Source organism: Garra rufa, chromosome 25, assembly GCF_049309525.1.
Source record: "Garra rufa chromosome 25, GarRuf1.0, whole genome shotgun sequence".
In the NCBI taxonomy this organism is placed as follows: domain Eukaryota; kingdom Metazoa; phylum Chordata; class Actinopteri; order Cypriniformes; family Cyprinidae; genus Garra; species Garra rufa.
Genome location: NC_133385.1, coordinates 1,132,095 through 1,155,700, shown reverse-complemented (window position 1 = coordinate 1,155,700; position 23,606 = coordinate 1,132,095). Strand labels below are relative to the sequence as shown.

The following is a 23,606-nucleotide window of genomic DNA, read 5'->3' as shown; positions in this document are numbered from 1 at the left end:
ACATTTTGAGTTTTTTCTCTTAATTTCAACTTTATTTTTGAAATATTTCAACTTTTTTTCTCATAATTTGTACTTTGTTCTCATTTTTCAACTTTATTCTCGAAACATTTCGACTTTATTCTCATAATTTTGACTTTATTTTCGAAATATTTTGACTTTTCGTAATTTCGACTCCATTCTCAATTATTTTGTTCTCATTATATTTCAGCTTATTCTCAAAACATTTAAAAAAAAATCTTATAATTTCAACTTTATTTTCCAAATATTTAGACTTCGTTATTGTAATTTGGACTTTATTCTCATTATATTTCGACTTTATTCTTGAAACAATTTGACTTTTTTCCTCGTAATTTGGACTATTGTCAATTTCGATTTTATTCTTGCAAATTTCAACTTTTTTTTCGGAACATTTAGACTTTATTCTCGAAACATTTTGAGTTTTTTCTCGTAATTTCAACTTTATTTTTGAAATATTTCAACTTTTTTTCTCATAATTTGTACTTTGTTCTCATATTTCAACTTTATTCTCGAAACATTTCGACTTTATTCTCATAATTTTGACTTTATTTTCGAAATATTTTGACTTTTCGTAATTTCGACTTCATTCTCAAATATTTTGTTCTCATTATATTTCAGCTTATTCTCAAAACATTTAAAAAAAATTCTTATTATTTCAACTTTATTTTCCAAATATTTCGACTTCGTTATTGTAATTTGGACTTTATTCTCATTATATTTCGACTTTATTCTTGAAACAATTTGACTTTTTTCCGCGTAATTTCAACTATTGTCAATTTCGATTTTATTCTTGCAAATTTCAACTTTTTTTTCGGAACATTTAGACTTTATTCTCGAAACATTGATTTTTTTCTCATGAATTTCAACTACGTATTTCAGGATTGTTTACAATAAACAATCCCTCATTATGCATAAGATCTTTGTTTTCCGAGCTATTATTGGTATTTTGGTTACAACATAATCAGTATCTGCCATTTAAATCAATGTTAACTCTGGTATTTATCTTTTTGCCCCGTCACAGAAAAACAAGACTAAAAATGTTATTTAACACATTGAGTATATAGATTTATTTACTGTCTGCACAATAATATTTATGTTGCTTTTCTTCAAACATGTTATTATATCAGCAAAAATCCAGTTTTGATGGACCCCTACTTCATACGTATTGATAAATAAGAACATAAACCAACTTCATTGTGTAAATACTGAATAAAACACATCTTTATTATTGAATCTTGCAGTTAAATGTGCCACAGCCTGTTTAATTTACTAAATGAATATGAGATACCTGATTGATTTTAAGGTTGTATGGGTTTATTACTGGCATGCAGTATTGAATGAGATGTTAAAGCTGAGTTTTGGGGTGTGTTTCTGGTGTGTTTCAGGGGTCTGCTGGCCCTTCAGACGCTACAACGCTTACAGGAGCTGTCAGGAAAACCTGTCCATCAGCTGTTCGACTACATCTGCGGCGTCAGCACAGGTCTGTGTTTTCAGACAGCTGACATTTATGACCAGTGTTGAGGAAGGTTACTTTTAAAAGTAATGTGTTACAATATTGAGTTACTCTCTTGAAAAGTAACTAATTACGTTACTTAGTTACTTTTTATGGAAAGTAATGTGTTACAATATTGAGTTACTCCCTTGAAAAGTAACTAATTACGTTACTTAGTTACTTTTTATGGAAAGTAATGCGTTACAATATTGAGTTACTCCCTTGAAAAGTAACTAATTACGTTACTTAGTTACTTTTTATGGAAAGTAATGCGTTACATTATTGAGTTACTCCCTTGAAAAGTAACTAATTACGTTACTTAGTTACTTTTTATGGAAAGTAATGCGTTACAATATTGAGTTACTCTCTTGAAAAGTAACTAATTACGTTGCTTAGTTACTTTTTATGGAAAGTAATGTGTTACAATATTGAGTTACTCCCTTGAAAAGTAACTAATTACGTTACTTAGTTACTTTTTATGGAAAGTAATGCGTTACAATATTGAGTTACTCCCTTGAAAAGTAACTAATTACGTTACTTAGTTACTTTTTATGGAAAGTAATGTGTTACAATATTGAGTTACTCCCTTGAAAAGTAACTAATTACGTTACTTAGTTACTTTTTATGGAAAGTAATGCGTTACAATGTTGAGTTACTCCCTTGAAAAGTAACTAATTACGTTACTTAGTTACTTTTTATGGAAAGTAATGCGTTACAATATTGAGTTACTCCCTTGAAAAGTAACTAATTACGTTACTTAGTTACTTTTTATGGAAAGTAATGTGTTACAATATTGAGTTACTCTCTTGAAAAGTAACTAATTACGTTACTTAGTTACTTTTTATGGAAAGTAATGTGTTACAATATTGAGTTACTCCCTTGAAAAGTAACTAATTACGTTACTTAGTTACTTTTTATGGAAAGTAATGTGTTACAATATTGAGTTACTCCCTTGAAAAGTAACTAATTACGTTACTTAGTTACTTTTTATGGAAAGTAATGCGTTACAATATTGAGTTACTCTCTTGAAAAGTAACTAATTACGTTACTTAGTTACTTTTTATGGAAAGTAATGTGTTACAATATTGAGTTACTCCCTTGAAAAGTAACTAATTACGTTACTTAGTTACTTTTTATGGAAAGTAATGTGTTACAATATTGAGTTACTCCCTTGAAAAGTAACTAATTACGTTACTTAGTTACTTTTTATGGAAAGTAATGTGTTACAATATTGAGTTACTCCCTTGAAAAGTAACTAATTACGTTACTTAGTTACTTTTTATGGAAAGTAATGCGTTACAATATTGAGTTACTCTCTTGAAAAGTAACTAATTACGTTACTTAGTTACTTTTTATGGAAAGTAATGTGTTACAATATTGAGTTACTCCCTTGAAAAGTAACTAATTACGTTACTTAGTTACTTTTTATGGAAAGTAATGCGTTACAATATTGAGTTACTCCCTTGAAAAGTAACTAATTACGTTACTTAGTTACTTTTTATGGAAAGTAATGCGTTACAATATTGAGTTACTCCCTAAAAAGTAACTAATTACGTTACTTAGTTACTTTTTATGGAAAGTAATGTGTTACAATATTGAGTTACTCCCTTGAAAAGTAACTAATTACGTTACTTAGTTACTTTTTATGGAAAGTAATGTGTTACAATATTGAGTTACTCCCTTGAAAAGTAACTAATTACGTTACTTAGTTACTTTTTATGGAAAGTAATGCGTTACAATATTGAGTTACTCCCTAAAAAGTAACTAATTACGTTACTTAGTTACTTTTTATGGAAAGTAATGTGTTACAATATTGAGTTACTCCCTTGAAAAGTAACTAATTACGTTACTTAGTTACTTTTTATGGAAAGTAATGTGTTACAATATTGAGTTACTCCCTTGAAAAGTAACTAATTACGTTACTTAGTTACTTTTTATGGAAAGTAATGCGTTACAATGTTGAGTTACTCCCTTGAAAAGTAACTAATTACGTTACTTAGTTACTTTTTATGGAAAGTAATGCGTTACAATATTGAGTTACTCCCTAAAAAGTAACTAATTACGTTACTTAGTTACTTTTTATGGAAAGTAATGTGTTACAATATTGAGTTACTCCCTTGAAAAGTAACTAATTACGTTACTTAGTTACTTTTTATGGAAAGTAATGTGTTACAATATTGAGTTACTCCCTTGAAAAGTAACTAATTACGTTACTTAGTTACTTTTTATGGAAAGTAATGTGTTACAATATTGAGTTACTCCCTTGAAAAGTAACTAATTACGTTACTTAGTTACTTTTTATGGAAAGTAATGCGTTACAATATTGAGTTACTCCCTAAAAAGTAACTAATTACGTTACTTAGTTACTTTTTATGGAAAGTAATGTGTTACAATATTGAGTTACTCCCTTGAAAAGTAACTAATTACGTTACTTAGTTACTTTTTATGGAAAGTAATGCGTTACAATATTGAGTTACTCCCTAAAAAGTAACTAATTACGTTACTTAGTTACTTTTTATGGAAAGTAATGTGTTACAATGTTGAGTTACTCCCTAAAAAGTAACTAATTACGTTACTTAGTTACTTTTTATGGAAAGTAATGTGTTACAATGTTGAGTTACTCCCTTGAAAAGTAACTAATTACGTTACTTAGTTACTTTTTATGGAAAGTAATGTGTTACAATATTGAGTTACTCCCTTGAAAAGTAACTAATTACGTTACTTAGTTACTTTTTATGGAAAGTAATGCGTTACAATATTGAGTTACTCCCTTGAAAAGTAACTAATTACGTTACTTAGTTACTTTTTGTGGAAAGTAATGTGTTACAATATTGAGTTACTCCCTTGAAAAGTAACTAATTACGTTACTGAGTTACTTTTTGTGGAAAGTAATGTTACAATATTGAGTTACTCCCTAAAAAGTAACTAATTACGTTACTTAGTTACTTTTTATGGAAAGTAATGTGTTACAATATTGAGTTACTCCCTTGAAAAGTAACTAATTACGTTACTGAGTTACTTTTTGTGGAAAGTAATGTGTTACATGTGTTACATACGAATTTTTGTCAAATGTAAAAGCCTTTTCACAGCAAAAGCCTCAGGTTTAGAGAAAAGTAGATTGACGTCTGTACAGTAGACCACAGAAGAACAAATGTCAACTCTTCAGTGATAAAAAAAAGGAAAACAAATGTTCGATTATCTTGAGTAGTTTTTGCTTATTAGTCTGGATGAATTGGATCATCGAAGGTCAGCAGCAAAGACATCGGTTAATAAAATGAGATTAAATATAATAAAGGATATTTGTGTTATTTCGGGGGGTAAAAGTTTGGTAACGCATTACTTTTTAATTGACAAGAAAAAATCTGAGTTACTTTTTCAAATAAGTAACACCAGTTAACTCAGATGTTTTCTTGTCAATTAAAAAGTAATGCATTACCAAACTTTGAACGAGGCGTTTGTTGTTACAAAAGGTTTCTTTTTTGAATAAATGGTGTTCTTTTTAACATTTTATTTATCAAAGAAGTGAAAAAGGTATCAACGGTTCCAAATAAATAATAAATCAGTATATTAGAATGATTTCTGAAGGATCATGTGACGCTGAAGACTGCAGTAATGATGCTGAAAATTCAGCTTTACATCACAGGAATAAATTACATTTTAAAGTATATTAAAATAGAAAGCCGCTATTTTAAATTGCATTAATTATTTCACAATAATATTTTTTTTTTCTGTATTTTTAATCAAATAGATGTAGCCTCGATAAGCAGAAAAGTCTCTTTTAAAAAGCATTAAAAATCTTACTGATACCAAACTTTGAACAATGTGTTTATTGTTACAAAAGTTGTCTATTTTAAACAAATGCTGTTCTTTTTAACATTTATCAAAGAAGTGAAAAAGGTATCAACATTATTTTGAATTGCATTAATTATTTTACAATCTTACAGTTTTTTTTCTGTATTTTTATTTAAATAAATATTTATTTTAATTTATTAATAAAAAAAAATTAATTCACAAATATTTTCATTATTTATCTATTTAAATTTATTTTAGTTTGATTATTTTTAAAATGTACAAATACTTTCACTATTTATATTTGAATTTATTAAATTTTTTGGTTTTATTATAATATTTTTTAATTTACTAATATTTTCATTATTGATCTATTTTACTTTTTTTATTTACAAATACTTTCATTATTATTTTTTTTATTCACAAATATTGGCATTATCTATTTAATTTTTTTTTTTTTTTTTTTTTACAAATACTTTTTACCATTTATATTTTAATTCATTAAATTTTTTTGTTTTAAAACAAAAGTCTAATTTAAAAATCTTACTGAGCAGCAGTGTATATGAACGGCGAATAATTGAAGCCGATAGTTTGATGATTGTTTGCGTCTCCTCAGGTTCGATCCTGGGCTTCATGCTGGGTGTCTTCCAGATCCCTCTGAAGGACTGTGAGGATCTCTACAGGAAGCTGAGCTCTGACGTCTTCAAGCAGAACGTGATCGTGGGCACCATGAAGATGAGCTGGAGTCACGCTTTCTACGACAGCCAGATCTGGGAGAAAGTGCTGAAGTGAGTGTCTGAAAGCTTCACAAATATCTGGTGTTTCCTGAAAGCTGATTGTTCCTCTGAACCTCCACACAGGGAGAAGATGGGCTGGGACCTGCTGATCGAGACGACTCGAGACCCAGACTGCCCTAAAGTACGCCAGCGAACACTTCCTTCACTTCTGAACTCATGAGTGAACACTGAGACAACTGGGGAAGCAGATTAGTCATGGGAAACAAGTTTGAAATACATTCATGAAGAAGTACAAATAATGATTAAAATAAATAAATAAAATAATTAAAATAGAAAAACTGTGTTAAAAACAAAAATGTAAAAATAATTTGTGAATTTAATAAAATAAATTGAAACTGAAATAAATACACAATTTTTAATAAAAAAACAACAGCAATGTCAAATGTGTATATATGAAAAAAAAAATATAAAATATTTAATAGGAAAAGCCAACATTTCTAATTTTGTTTTACTCAAGTTCATGAATAGTTCAAAACATCGATTAAAAATAGATAATGAAAATATTTGTAAATTAAGAGAAATAATAAAAAAGCAAAAAAATATATATATAAATTAAAATAATGATTTTTTTTTGTGAATCAAAAAAAAAAAAAATTAAATAATGAAAATATTTGTTAATTAAAAAATAAAAAAATTGAATGGAGGCAGATTGGCGAATATATATATATATATAAATTCAACAACAGAGGGTTAAAATGCTACAGATTAATGTAGCTTCACATTTTTACATTTTCATGATTTCTGCAGATGCGATGACAGTCAATTTAAGACGTTTTTTTAGTTTTCAGGGGTTTTTTTTTTAGTTTTTTTTATTTACAAATTTTCATTATCTATTTGAATTTATTTTTAATTTAATTCATTTTAATGTCAATTTAATTTACAAATGTTTTCATTATTTATCTATCCTAATTTATTACGTGTTTTTGTTTTATTATTTTTACATTTACAAATATTTTTTTAATTATTTTTCTAATTTAATTTGTTTTGATTTATTTTATTTTTATTATGTTTATTTAATTTACAAATATTTTCATTATTTATCTGTACTAATTTATTTTTTAATTTTGTGTTTTATTATGTTTACATTTACAAATATTTTCATTACTTTTTCTATTTAATTTTTTTTGTTTTTATTTATTATTATTTTTAATTATGTTTATTTATTTTTCAAATATTTTCATTGTTTTATTATTTTTACATTTACAAATATTTTCATTACCTTTTCAATTTTAATTTGTTTTTATTTTTTCTGTTTATTTAATTAACAAATATGTTCATTATTTATCTAACCTAATTTATGTTTACTTTTTGTGTTCGATTATTTTTACATTTACAAATATTTTCGTATGATTTTTTATTTTAACTTATTTTTTATTAATTGTTTTTTGGTTTTTTTAATTTACAAATATGTTCATTATTTATCTATCCTAATTTATCTTTACATTTTTTGTTTTATTATTTTTTACATTTACAAATATTTTCATTATCAATTTTAATAGATTAAAATACACACAAAATATAGAAATATCTTTTACTGTACATCTACTACAAAAAATGAGTTTATGATTGAGATATATTTACATGTGAAACTCTTTCTTGTTGCTCCGCTTCTGTTGTGGGATAAAGCTTTGAACCACTGTATCAGCTCTTCTTCATATTTTGACCTGCATGTGCTGATTTATGGCCAACACTAGAGGACACTGTTTCCTTAAGTATCCTGTCTAAAATAAACATCCAGCAGTCAGAATATTTACCTGGCAAGTCTTTTGCTTGCACACATCCCAAGTACCGCAGGGCATCCTTGTAATACAGTGTGTGGTTCAAATGAAGTTCTTAGACGTTTAAAATGCTCGAGATTATTGTAGCTTCACATTTTTACATTTGTATGATTTCGGCCGGTTTTATGAGGGTAAATTTAAGACCTTTTAAAGGAAACGTTAGTAAGTAAATGCATGCATACACATATTAAAAAGTTAGATTAAAAAGGTAAATAATGAACATATTTGTAAATTACAAAAGAACAAAACAGAAAAATAAATTGAAATGTAAAAAATAATAAAACAAAAAAAGTTACAAATAAATAACGATAGATAAATAATGAAACATTTTATGTAAATGTAAATAAAAAACTAAATTAAAATGGATAAATAATTAAAATATTTGCAAATATAAAATAATACAAAAGGTAAAAAAAAACATAAAAAATAAATTTAAAATAATGAAAATATTTGCAAATTTAAAAATTAATTAAAATAAATAATTAAAATAAATAAGGATTGATAAATAATTAAAATATTTGTAAATAAAAAAAGAACAAAAAATAGAAAGAAAATAAATAAAATTATGGGAAAATAATATAACAAAAAATGTAATAAAATTTAAAATAAATTGAAATAGATAAATAATGAAAATATTTGCAAATGTTAAAAATAATTTTTTTTTAATAAAATAAAAAATAATAGTGAAATAGTTGATAAAAATATTTGTAAATAAACCAAAATAAAACTTTTTTTAATTAATTAAAATAGTTAAATAATGAAAAAATAAAACAAAAAATAAAATAAATTAATACGTAAATAATGAAAATATTTGTAATATAGATACAACTTTTTGAAAATCTGGAATCTGAGGGTGCAAAAAAAATCTAAATATTGTTTTTAAAGTTGTTCAAATGAAGTTCTTAGCAATGCATATCACTAATCAAAAATGAAGTTTATATTTGCGGTTGGAAATTTACAAAATATCTTCATGGAACATGATCTTTTCTTAATATTCTAATGATGTTTGTCATAAAAGACAAGGCTGTGTGTGAAATGTTGTGAGGTTGAGCAGGTGTTGTGTTTGTCCTGCAGGTGTCAGCGGTGAGCACAGTGGTGAACCTCGGTCCTCCGGTGAAGGCCTTCGTCTTCAGGAACTACAGTCTTCCGGTCGGGGTTCGTTCTCATTACCGCGGCTCCTGCAGACACCGGCTCTGGGAGGCTATCAGAGCCTCGTCTGCTGCGCCGGGATACTTCCAGGAGTTCGCTCTGGGGAACCACCTGCACCAGGTACGGCTGACCCTCATCACACACCTGATGAACCACTGTTTATGTTACAGAAACACACCTTCAGCAGACCATCGTCAATCATACAGTGACAGAAAATGTGTTAAAGCAAGTAACAATGTAAATGCATGCATAAACCTTTTTTTGTTGTTGACTAAAATAGATAATATTTGTCAAATTAAATATATATAAATATATTTAAATAGATAAATAATGAAAGTATTTGTAAATTAAAAAATAACAAAACAAAACATATTAAAAAAAAATTGTAATTAAAAATAAATAAAATAAATAAAACTAAACAATTTTTTAATACAAAATAAGGAAAATATTTGTACATTAAAAATTAACAAAACAAAGAAATAAAAATAAATTTAAATAGATAAATAATTTTTAAATAAAAAATAAATCAAAATAGATCAATAATGAAAATATTTCTAAATTTAAAAACAACAAATAAATTAGTTAATTATTTAAAATGGATAAATAATGAAAATATTTGTAATTGAAAATAGAAAATAAAACAAAATAAAAAAAACAATATAAAACAAAAACTAAAAATTACAATAGATAAATAATAAGGTATTTGTTCATTAAAAAAATAGTCCAAATATATATATATATATATATATATATATATATATATATATATATATATATATATATATATATATATATATATACACACACATATACATGAATAGTTATACTTCTATTTAATATAGACTATATATAGAATTTTTGATATTTTCTATATAAATCTAAACCAATTTTTCTTTAATATACATGTATGTGTGTGTATTTATATATACGTAATAAATACACAGTAAACACACACATATAGTATGTAAACATAAACTTTTATTTTGGATGCGATTAATCATTTGACAGCCCTAATAAATATATATATATATATATAAAGTAGGTAAATAATGAAAGTATTTGTAAATTAATTAAAAGTAAAATAATAAACAAATTGAAATAGATACATAATGAAAATAAATTAATACATTAAAATAGATGAATAATGAAAATATTTGTAAAATAAAAAACATAAAAGCCAAAAGATTAAAGCATGAATAATGAAAATATTTGTCAATTAAAAATAACAAATCAAAGAAATGAAAAAATAAATAAATAAATAAATAAATAAAATAAAATAAAATAAAAAAATAATTATGAAAGCATTTGTAAATGTAAAAAAATAATAAAACAAAATGTAAAAATAAAATAGCAAATTAATTAAAATAGATAAATAATGAAATTATTTGTCAAAATAAATAAATAAAATAAATAAATAAATTAAAATAGATAAATTATGAAAATTTTTGAAAATTAAAAAAAAGGAAAAATACATAAATAATGAAAATATTTGTAAATAAATAAATAAAACAAAATCAGATGAAATAAAATAAAAAAGATTTAAAATAACAATAACAATGATATTGGTGTTGGAAAGTAGCTGAAATAAAAAGCTTAAATAATGTTTTTGTTATTTTATTTTAGTGAATGATTCGTTGAATTGATTCAAATCTGTAGATCAAGAGTCATGTTGATTGATTCTTTTACAAAAGCAGGAGTCAAATCAAAAAAGATTTATTCATAAAGCACCTTAAAAACACAGTGTGCACCAAAGTGCCATACAATTACATAAAAGACAATAAAATACAAAGATCAAGATAATAACAACACAGTAATGGCAATAAAAATACAATAAAATAAACAATAAATGCATCTCTTTTGAACCAATATTCCTCACACAGAACAAAAATGTCTAAAGACGATTCAGTCGTGCAGACAGTGTAATAGAGGAACTAATGAGAGGATGGAAGAGATGATTTGATGAACACGCTCTGAGGTAATGGTCTGTGTGCGGATGAGAACGTGGGCAGGTTTGTGTCGCTTCTTCAGGAAACAGACGGCTGTTTGTTGTCAGACTCTTCAGAGGAAGATCCAGTCTCTGGATGTGGGTTTAGTGACGTCTGTGAACATCACAATGAGCTTATTTCTGCTGGAGATTCCCACAAAACACCAGACAGAGTCCGTCTCTCACGTCATCGCATTTCAGCTTTCATTCAGTCTGACAAACGCCAACCGATCACATTCTGACAGATTTCCATCGTTTCTGACCATTTATTTCATGCATGGCACAAGCTACGTTTTCTACAGTTGTGTAAAAGATAGTATTTAATGGCAAATAATAATAACAATATATACATGTTTTTTAAAATAATAATAATTAAAAAAAAATGTGACCCTGGACCACAAAACCAGTCATAAGGTTAAATTTTACAAAACTGAGATATATACATCATATGATAGCTCATACATAAGCTTTCTATTGATGTGTGGTTTGTTAGGATAGGACAATATTTGGCCGAGATACATCTATTTGAAAATCTGGAATCTGAGGGTGCTAAAAAATCTAAATACTGAGAAAATCACCTTTAAAGTTGTTCAAATGAAGTTCTTAACAATGCATATTACTAATCAAACATTACATTTTGATATATTTATAGTAGGAATTTTACAAAAAATCTTCATGGAACATGATCTTTACTTAATTTCCTAATGATTTTTGGCATAAAAGAAAAATCAATAATTTTGACCCATGGAATGTGTTTTTGGCTATTGCTACAAATATACCCCAGCGACTTAAGACTGGTTTTGTGCTCCAGGGTCACATTTTACTGTGAAATCGTATTATTGCAACAGTAATATATTTCTTATTTCTTAATTCTTGATTTGTTTTGTTTTATATTTCATAAATAAGAATAAAAATGTTTTGTTTGAATACTAAATTAATAATAATAATAATAATAATATTAATAAATACATTTTTTTTAAATAATAAAAAATACACATTTTACTGTGAAATCGTATTATTGCAACAGTAATATAATTCTTAATTCTTGATTTTTTGTTTTATGTTTAATAAATAAGAATACATTTTATTTGTTTTAATACTAAATTATTATTAATATTTTTTTAATTATTATTTTACTGCGGAATAGTATTATTGCAACAGTAACATATTTGTTAATTCTCGTTATTTTTTTTGTTTTATGTTTCATAAATAAGAATAAAAATGTTTAGTTTGAATACTAAATTAATAATAATAATATTAATAAATACATGTTTTTTAAAATAATAAAAAATACACATTTTACTGTGAAATCGTATTATTGCAACAGTAATATAATTCTTAATTCTTGATTTTTTGTTTTATGTTTAATAAATAAGAATACATTTTATTTGTTTTAATACTAAATTATTATTCATATTTTTTTATTATTTTACTACGGAATAGTATTATTACAACAGTAATATATTTGTTAAGTGTTATATTTTTTTGTTTTATGTTTCATAAATAAGAAGAAAATAACATTTTAGTTTGAATACTTAATAAAAATATTAATAATAAAAATAAATGTTTTTTTTATTTAAGTGTGCAATATTATTTTTGCTACAGTAATATATTTCTTATTTCTTAATTCTTGATTTGTTTTGTTTTATATTTCATAAATAAGAATAAAAATGTTTTGTTTGAATACTAAATTAATAATAATAATAATAATATTAATAAATACATTTTTTTAAATAATAAAAAATACACATTTTACTGTGAAATCGTATTATTGCAACAGTAATATAATTCTTAATTCTTGATTTTTTGTTTTATGTTTAATAAATAAGAATACATTTTATTTGTTTTAATACTAAATTATTATTAATATTTTTTTAATCATTATTTTACTGCGGAATAGTATTATTGCAACAGTAACATATTTGTTAATTCTCGTTATTTTTTTGTTTTATGTTTCATAAATAAGAAGAAAATAACATTTTAGTTTGAATACTTAATAATAATATTAATAATAAAAATAAATGTTTTTTATTTAAGTGTGCAATAGTATTATTGCAACAACAGTAATATAGTTCTTATATTAAAATACTGTATAAAATATTAATAAAAATATTAATGTTTAAACACAGAATTAAACACGAGTCGCATTAGAAGCTACAAACCCTTTCAGTTTCTAATCAGATGTTTTATTATGAAGCGCGTAAGTGATTCACAAGAGTTGTTTGTGGTCATGTGACCTCAATGAGCGATTCTCAGATGAGCGTTTATGAGATTCAAGAAGTAATTGACAAATAACCGCAGTTAATGTTGAGCAGCGTCGTTCTTCTGCTACCCACAATCCCACAGCGCTGTTATTCACTGCTGATATCGCAGCCTGAGGGCAGGACTCTCGCTCACTCTCACTCTCTCTCTTTCTCTCTCACATTCCTCATCAGAACTACTTGAACCTCCTTTAAGGTCTGTCACTCCAGAGGTCAGAGGTCAAAGAGCAGAAGCCGTCAGAGTAATTAGATAATGAGGCGTAACGACCTCGTGTCCTGACCCATCCAGTCTTCACTACATGAGCAGCTGTCTACTAAGGGAGTGTAATGCATGCTTTTTCAAATAATACAGAAACGTCATTCAGATTGTTTTATGGAATCAAATTTCAAAGTCTTCCCCGGCTCAAATTTTTTACTTTGCTAATATTTTTTTCTGGAGAAAGATAGTAATTGGTAGCTCTATTAGTCAAATCTGTTGACTTTAGCAATCTTTGTTGCATTAGGCGCCAATGGTGACCATTCAAAAATGGGGAAACAGCACTTTTCACGTTTTTTTCTCCAAAGGTTGCATGCTTGTAATTCAGGACGTATTAAAGATATTTGAATGCCCTTTTAGATATGTAGTCTTAGCAAACTTTACTTTTGGCATCTGTATTTTTACGGCCCTATATCGTTTAGTTCCAGAGATATTGGAATTTCAATATGGCTCCAGGAGTAAATCATTAAATTGTACAAATTTTCAGTGGTCAAAAACCAAATGTGGGTCAGTTTAAAAAAATATGAGACTTCTTTTCTTTTAAAGAGGAATGTCTGAAGAACAAATAATGTTGAAACTAGAGATGTGTCTCATTTCTTACTATCAAGACGACCACATTGAACTGTCACATACCTGTCTGAGTGCCATCTTTTTCCAAAGTTTGCATGCCTATAACTCAAGAAGTATTTAAGATATCGCAATATGATTTTAGATTCCAGTTGTTAATAAACTTTTCTTTGGGAATCTTTATTTTCAAGACCCTACATCATTCAATCCCAGAGATATGGAGATCTCAATAAGGCTCCATGTCCAGATTGTTGAATGTTACCAATATTTAGAGGTCGAAAACCAAATGTTGGTCACAGCTGATACTGATTTTATAATAAGTAAAGTAATAAAGATGTAAAATGGAAAGTTTGTTAAAGGCCAATATCTAAAAGGGCATTAAGATATTTTTTAATACTTCTTGAGTTACAGACATGCAAACTTTGGAGACATTCAGATTGTTTTATGGAAAGGTGTTTTATGTATCCATTATGAGTAGGATTTTTTTTCTTCAGTCATTGTTCTTTAAAAAGAATTAGTATCAGCTGAATACAAAGTGACCAACATTTCGTGTTCAACCACTGGAAATGGGTAATATTCAACAATCTGGACATGGAGCCTCATTGAGATCCCCATATCTCTATGATTGAATGATGTAGGGTCTTGATATTTAGGATTCCAAAAGAAAAGTTTATTAACAACTGGAATCTAAAATCATATTGCAATATCTTTAATACTTCTTGAGTTATAGACACGCAAACTTTGAAAAAATTATATTTATGGCACTCAGACTGGTATGTTCAATGCGGTTGTCTTGACGGAAAGAAACAAGATACATCTCTAGTTTCAACATTCTTTGTTCTTCAGACATTGTTCTTTAAATAAAATAAGTGTTGGCTGTATACAAAGTGACTAACATTTGGTTTTCAACCACTACAAATGGTTAATATTCAATTATCTGAAAATGGAGCCTCATTGAGATCCTCATATCTCTGGGACTAAATGATGTAGGGCTTTGAAATTTAGGATTACAAAAGAAAAGTTGAATAAAAAACAAAATCTAAAACCATATTGCGATATCTTTAATACTTCTTGAGTTATAGGCACGCAAACTTTGGAAAAAGAATATTACGGCACTCAGACCGGTATGTTCAATGCAGTTGTTTTAACAAACAAAAGAAAGAAACAAAGACACATCTCTAGTTTCAACATTATTTCTTCATCAGACATTCCTCTTTAAAATAAAATAAGCATTGTATTTTTGCAAACTGACCCACATTTGGTTTCTGTCCACTGAAAATGTGCATTTTAATGATTTACTCCTGGAGCCATATTGAAATTCCAATATCTCTGGAACCGAATCTCATAGGACATTAAAAATAAAGATGCGAAATGGAAAGTTTGTTAAGAGCCCATATCTAAAAGGGCATTAAGATATTTTGAATACTTCCTGAGTTACAGACATGCAAACTTTGGAGACAAAACTGTGAAAAGTGCTGTTTCTCCATTTTTGAATGGTCACCATTGGCACATAATGCAACAAAGATTGCTAAAGTCAACAGATTTTACTAATAGAGCGACAATCTCTGTGTACAAATAACATTATGATGCTGCCATGTTTCTGAGGTCATTTTTACCCCCCTATCTTTGTCTATCCCTCTCTATCTTTCTTCAAAAAAAAGAAAAATTAGCAAAATTAAACTTTTTTGTAAATTTGGTTGATTTGACACGGAATGATCCAATAGCCTTTGAGGTAAACAAAGTAAAGAGCAGCTCTGATGTTGTTCAGCTAATAATGTGAGAATCTAATATGCAGCACTTACAGGAATATTGGATCAAACACGTCTGTTTTGTTAGAAATGCTGGGTTCTAGTAAATATACACAAATGGATCAGATGCAAGGGATAATGAAATAAAATATAATAAAACAGAAGCACAATCAAGCACAGTAAAACGTGTTCAGTAAAGCTTGTTCCTGTTTTCTCTCTGTGTGTAAAACTCTTGGAATCGTGCTCATCGGGACTCAGGAATATTCAATGAAACGTTGTTGAATTATATTTTTAATCAACACTTCTTTCATGTTCAGAATACGAAGAATATTATTTTTTTTGTATTTACATATTTTTATATTTATGTTTTGTCAATATCACATCGTTAACAGCATATTCTTTTAGTAGTTTTCTCTTGACATCAGTATGAAGCACTGCAGGAGTCGTTCAGGGATTGACAGTAATCACTGTATAATAAAACTATTATTATTATTACAGCAGGACATCCACATGTGTTTGTGATCACAGTTAAAGCTGATGAAATCACTGTTTCATTACTGACTGACTACAGAACGAGTCCTGATGCCGACCACTGATGAAAGACTCCTTCAGCTGCTCTCTCCGTCTGTTTCCAGAGCTATTTGTGTCTGTTTCACGTCTTCTGTCTTTCATGGTGAAGCTGCCGCTGTTTTTGGCTCTGTGTGGATCTCAGTGTGTCTAGCAGCTGCTGATAGAGATAAAGTAGAGATAACTCCTCAATCAAGCTTCCCTTCTATCAACTATTTCTAATCCATTCAAATTGCCATTCTATCTGATATTTCTAATCTATTGAACTATCTAGCCTAGCCTAGCAACTACAATCATGCTAGCAACATGCTAATCATGTTAGAAAGAGACTAGCAACATGTTAACAACTTGTCAAACATGTTAGCATTGTGCTAATCTTGCTAGCAACTTGTTAATAATGCTAGAAACAGACTAGCAACATGCTAGTAGCTTACTAATGTTAGAAACATGTTGACAACATGCTACTAACTTGTTAATCATGTTAGTAACATGCTAATCATGCTAGAAACAATGCTAGTCACTTGTTGGTCATTTTAACGACATGCTAGTAATTTGCTAATGTTAGAAACAAGCTAGCAGCTTGCAAGTCACTAACATGTTGTTAGCATGATTAGCAAGTCATGTTAGAGACATATTAGTAACTTGCTAATCATGCTAGAAACAGACTAGCAACATGCTAGTAACTTACTAATGTTAGAAACATGTTGACAACATGCTACTAACTTGTTAATCATGCTAGTAACATGCTAATCATGCTAGAAACGTGCTAGTCACTTGTTGGTCATGTTAACGACATGCTAGAAACTTGCTAATGCTAGAAACATGTTAGCAACTTGCTAATCATGCTAACAACATGTTAGTGACTTGCAAGTCATGTTAGAAACATACTAGCAGCATGCTTAGTATCTTGCTAATCATTTTAAAAACATGCTAGCAACATGTTAGTGACTTGCAAGTCATGCTAAAAACACATTAGCAACATGCTAGTAAGATGCTAATCATGTTAGAAACAGACTAGCAACATGCTGGTAACTTCCTAGTCATGTTGGAAACATGCTTGCAACATGTTAACAACTTGCCAATCCTGCTAGCAACATGCTATTAACATGCTAATCATGTTGTAAACATGTTAGTGACTTGCAAGTCATGTTAGAAACATACTAGCAGCATGCTATTAAAATGTTAATCATGCTAGAAACAGACTAGCAACATGTTAGTAAATTGCCAATCATTATAGAAACATGTTAGAAACTTGCTAATCATGCTAGAAACATGCTAGCAATATGCTAACATCTCGCCAATCATGCTAAAACATGTTAGAAACTTGCTAATCATGCTAGAAACATGCTAGCAACATGTCAACATCTCGCCAATCATGCTAGCAACATGCTAATCATGCTAGAAACATAACATCTCGCCAATCATGCTAGCAACATGCTAATCATGCTAGAAACATAACATCTCGCCTATCACGATAGCAACATGCTAACATGTTGCAAGTCATGCTGAAAACATTAACAAAATGCTAGTAACATGCTAATCGTGTTAGAAACATACAACATGTTAACAACTTGCCAATCCTGTGAGCAACATGCTAACAACGTGCAAATCTTGCTAGCAGCGTGCTAATCATGCTAGCAAAGTGTTAAGGACTTGCAAGTCATGCAAGAAACATATTAGCAACTTAGTAGTATGCTAATTATGCTAGAAACAGACTAGCATGTTTTTAACATGCTGATAACTTCCTAGTCATGTTAGAAACATGCTTGCAACATGTTAATTGTGCTAGCAGCATGCTAATAACACACTAATCATGCTAGAAACAGACTAGCAACATGCTAATTGTAAGTACTAATCATCTAATCTATCTATATAAAGTTTAAAACTTCAAGCTTTTACAGCTGCTTCAAATTTTCAGGCCAGGCTTTCTCAAACTGACCTAAAGTTGGTCTTGACAAACTTTTTTTTTATCTAGTTTACGGATGTTATTATATGAGAAAACAGGAATCTGCGCGCTTAACGTCTGTGATGTGACGTATTTCAGAGTCAAACTCCATATTCAGCGGGAAATGATGTAGGGTGGGCTTTAATTTAATTTTATTTTTATTTTGCACATTCTCTCTCAATCATATGGTTATTATATCAGAAACTGCTCAGAACAAAATTCAGATGAAATTCAAATTGAAATTTGACTGAAAAACTGAATGCTACTGATGACCGATATCATAAAACAGGTGTCAAATATTAAATCGTTAAATCACTGTTTTAAAATAAAGTGATGCATTGGAATTGGCATTCGGCTAATTTGGACCATAGGCCCGCCCACTTTGATTTGATTGGCCGACTCAGACATTTTGACATTGACTGGCGTAGAATGAAAGCTTTAAACATTATTGTGTTGATGGTGTGGTCCGTGTGTTGTTCATCTGCAGGACGGTGGGATGCTGATCAATAACCCCACGGCTCTGGCCATCCACGAGTGTCAATGTCTGTGGCCGGACGTCCCTCTGCAGTGTGTGGTGTCTCTGGGGACGGGACGCTTCGAGACGGCCGGCACAACCAACGTCTCCTACACCAGTCTGAAGACTAAACTCACCAACGTCATCAGCAGCGCCACCGACACTGAGGGTCAGTCACATACTCTTACAGCTTTTCCTTGTGCTTGGAAATAGACTTTATTAGGGGTTCAAGTGTGTAGCGCTGAAACCCTGCTGTTATTGTTAGAATGGTCATGGATCAGTGATCTCCACGTTAAAATGATCGTTCAGACCAAACCGAAAGTCGTAGAGACTTGAAATTGGGAGAGATGGTAGTACCCACACCACTGACAATGTCACCAAGTCTCGTCCCAATCGGCCTGACGGGGGCGCTACAGCCATCAAAACTATGAAATCACTCGTAACTCCTAAACCGTCAGTCATTGGAATTAGATTTTCGGCTATTTTGAATTTCTCAAAAAAACATACTTTTGCGAAGTAGTCCTAGATTTTTCGCCTGATCGGAACCAAACCACTCCAGAAAGATTCTCTAAAGAGCGAATATTAATAATTATCAAAAAAACTTTCGACTCATCGTCGCAAATGGACGCCAAAATGTTGGAAAGGGGCAGGGCCACTTTTAGTAAAATGCCTATTACTCCTGAAAGGAATGAGATATCTTCACCAAACTCAGAACACGGATGTAAGAGCTCAATCTGACGTCACAGGACAAAAATCACAGAGCTTGGCCATTTGGTGGTGCAATAAGAGGAAAAAAATTAAAAATGGCTACAACTGTGCAACTATTTGTCCTTTTAACATGAAAATCATTAAGCAAAGTGCCACAAGTGTCTGTAAGGACATTTGCGTATCTCAAAAAAACATGGCCACCATTGGCCGAAGTTTGAACACCTTTTAAGCCTGGAATACACTACATGATTTTTGCCCCGATTTTCCACCGATTTACATTCTGGAGAAGTTGAGGCTAGTTTTTGAAAGTCAGAGCGAGTCTGCAGATTTGAGTTGACAGATTCCATAGAAAATGGTGTAGTGTATGATGGTCGCAGACTCCGATTTTTTAGCTTCAGACGTTGATTCCATCCAGTCGGAGGATATCAAACATATGTGATATTTTCAACCGATTTAGGAACGCATATTTTTTTAAATTTGTTATGCGTCTCTTAGCAACAATGTGCACGTTTCTGCATGAGTTTGTTGTGATCGGAACGACTTCAAAGTCTGCTAGTCTATGATCCTCAGTCCTGTAGTGTATGATGGCCAGTTTTCCTCTATCACTGTTTACAAAGTCGGTAAGTGTATGATGCCTACTGTTTAAAAAATCTGTTCAGATAAAAGTCATGTAGTGTATTCCAGCTTTTAGACAAGGTTAACAGAGGCAGATCGGAATGAAACTTGTTGGACTCCAGGCCCCAAAGGTCTGTGAGAAATTTGAAAGAAATCAGCCACTGGGGGGCGATATTGCATTTTCCAAGGGCACAAACAATTGTACATCAAACAGTTTGTCGCACAAAAATGCTTTTTAAATCATTGATTTAGATGGGTACAGCCTTGCTAAATAATATGTAATTACCTTTTTCCTTATGTGCTTAAATGCCTTAAGCGCTTAAACCCCAATATTCGCTTTTTTATTTTAATAAAATTATTTTAAATTACTTTATTTTAATTTTAGTTAGTACTATCATTGCAAATGGACTTAATAAGCAACTACATTATTAAGTTAAGCAATGCTAATGACGTAAACCAGCAACTAACATATTAATTAACAATAAAAATGAGTCAAATGTTGTCATTTTTTAATATTTAATTTTATTTTAATAAACTTGTTTTTATTTTAACCATTTCTAGTTTTAGTTTTGTTAATAATCATTTGTCCTGCTATGAGAGCACAAAAACATCCATGATGAGCAGCGCTCATGATGGAAGAGCTTGTTCTACCCAGAGGCCTTTGCCTCATCTGAGATTAAACCTGCTGGAGTTGTAATCACGCAGGTTATTTCCAAATCCAGATTAATTCCCTTCCTCCCAATGCGAGTGCTGCATTCATAGCCGTGAACACATGGAGACTCTCAGCTGCTAAAATGATGATCTGATGGGTTGAGGTGTTTTATTTATGGGTCAGTGACATGACGCCTACATTTTCTGTCCATTTGCATTTTTTTTTAAGTTAAAAATTTGTTAAATGCATAAAAAGATGGCTTATATATGAAGTACCTCTCCCATGTATACACCCACATTAACTTTTCAAAAAACGTTAGTTATTTGTAATTTTTCTGTTATTCAAATAGTCAAAATATTAAAATAAAATGACCCTAAATTTATTCGGATTAATTTTCTGCACTATTTGGCATGATTTACAGAGTGTTTTTTTATAATCCTGTATAATATTGTGTAGCATTTGTATTTATATTTTCATCATAATATGAATGAAATATCATGTGGTGCAACCATCAAGAAACTACCATTTTGGAACTTTTATGTTGAAATCCATTCAAAGACGTTGCACCATATACCAATTTGCCAAGCACCCAACTTTTTCAAATTTGGAAAAGAATAGCCTTTTTAACAGTTGTTATGTTGCTACCACATTTAGGTATCATGTGGTATGACCTAAAAAACAAAACAATAAATACAAAGTTGAGTTGATAATACTGATTCATGTGAGAACGAACTCACAATGCCAAAATTGGCCAAACTTCCTGTCCGCTATTTTGATTAGTGTTGAAACCTTACTTTTTCGAACTCCTCCTAGACCATTGGTCCGATTTTCACCAAATTTGGCTTGGATCATCTTCAGACCATCCTGACAAAAAGCTCTGGATTTCGTGTCGATATACACAACGGTTATCGTTAAACGCATCAACGAATTTGCTGGAAAGACGCCAAACTGCTTCTGAGTCTGTATCTCTGCAAAGCTTTGACATATTGACCAAATTTAGTATGTGGCATTGTTCCCTCACACTGACCGAGCCACATCAATTTGGTCCACCTATTGGTCAAGAGTGATGAATCATTAATTTATCAGTAATTCTGCAATTAATAATAACGCTTGTTTGGATTAGCCTATTGTAATGAAGCCGATCTCAAAATATTCCTTGGGTCATGCCAACAACATACATAACAATTATGCCACAGTTGGCCGAACTTCCTGTCCGCCATGCTGATTTATGTTAAAGACCTACTTTTTTGTACTCCTCCTAGAGTGTTGGTCCGATTTTAACCAAAATAGAGTCAGATCATCTTCAGACTGTGCTGACACAATGATGATGCCAAAATGACTCTAAGGCTTTATTTCCGCAAAGCTTTGACATATTGACACCAAACCTCACACTAAACTCACCACATTGACTGGTCAAAAGTTATAACCCTTTAAATCATACTACTAGTGGTTATGATTTTTCTCAAAAGAAATGCAACACTTTGTTTCTAAACAGTTTAATTACTGAGAACCTCTAAAAAATGTTAAGCATGTTAAGGAAATGAATTAATGTTAATATAAATCATGGTTGCACCACATGACGTTTTTAAGGTTAAGTGAAAAAATAATAATAATAATAATGTGAATTTGTGTACACAACATTCTTAATGTTTAAACAACATTCTACAAAGGATATTATTATTTTTTGTATTTTAAAAGTGGCCTTATACGTCAATACTGATTCATGTAAGAACGAACCCACAATCTATTGTTGCATCCACATATTTTATCAGAGTTTTTTATGCAATATGCATTTGTGTGCATATGCTGATGCACTAAATGCAGACAAGCATTGACTAAACTAAGAGCGTCGCATTGATCAGACAGTAATTCTCCATCTCTGTTTGCGTTTCAGAAGTGCACACTATGCTGGACGCTCTGCTCCCACCGAACACATACTTCCGTTTTAACCCGTACATGAGTGAAGAAGTGGCTCTGGATGAGAGTCGAGAGGAGAAGCTCATGCAGCTGCAGGCTGAAGGTCTTCGGTATCTGGAGAGAAACCAGGAGAAACTCCAGCGAGCCGTCAGCGAGCTCAGCCGAGACAAGAGCCACGTCCAGAGACTGAGCGAGTGGCTGCGGCTCAGAGCGCTCATGTACGAGGGCTTCTACAAGATGTAGGAGAAACACCATCCTGCACAAATCACCGATGGGAATCTGACGCTCCTCAGCTCTGGGATTCATGAAGGACACAGTGAAAGATGCTCAGGGACTGACTGAGTTCACAACATCAGGGCAAAAGACCAGTATTTTATTCAGTTTTACTTTATTAGGGTTTATTTAATTTTATTATATTCTACTGAAAGAAAGCTCATATTAAAACTTTATTATTTAAAATTATGAAGTAGAAGCAGGCATCCAAAAAATATAAATATGAAATATGTAATAAGTCACACCTATTTTATAGCGGTTTATATAATACAGATCATTTGAAAAGTCCTGATATTACCTGCTGACCGCTAGAATCCTCATGAAGACTTTAACGCACTTTTTAAATCACTCTCGCGTTTGAGCATTTATTCGATTGTGTGACTATCGAGGTGATTTATTTAATACAGGCAGCTCTTATCTTTATTTCACACTAAAATACAAAATAAGCACGCAACTCCATCTCTTCATGAGTGAAACACTACAGACTGTGAATCAGAAGCTTTCAGACACGGGTTTCATGAGCTCAGACCAGCTCATTTTATCAGTCAGGGTTTGATTATGACATGTGACTAATGT

The 23,606-nt window shown here is 30.0% G+C and overlaps 1 protein-coding gene across 1 annotated transcript in view; it reads left to right on the top strand.

The window, feature by feature from the left end:
* LOC141302204 (calcium-independent phospholipase A2-gamma-like) overlaps window positions 1-23,354 on the top strand; it is a 37,709-nt gene extending 14,355 nt beyond the window's left edge. Inside the window, exons 5-10 of the mRNA XM_073832385.1 lie at window positions 1,404-1,498; window positions 5,916-6,087; window positions 6,160-6,217; window positions 8,949-9,143; window positions 18,839-19,034; window positions 22,735-23,354. Coding sequence (XP_073688486.1) covers window positions 1,404-1,498; window positions 5,916-6,087; window positions 6,160-6,217; window positions 8,949-9,143; window positions 18,839-19,034; window positions 22,735-23,000 — 982 coding nt within the window. The 3' untranslated portion in view covers window positions 23,001-23,354. The remainder of the gene's footprint in view (window positions 1-1,403; window positions 1,499-5,915; window positions 6,088-6,159; window positions 6,218-8,948; window positions 9,144-18,838; window positions 19,035-22,734) is intronic.
* Window positions 23,355-23,606: the final 252 nt, after the last annotated feature.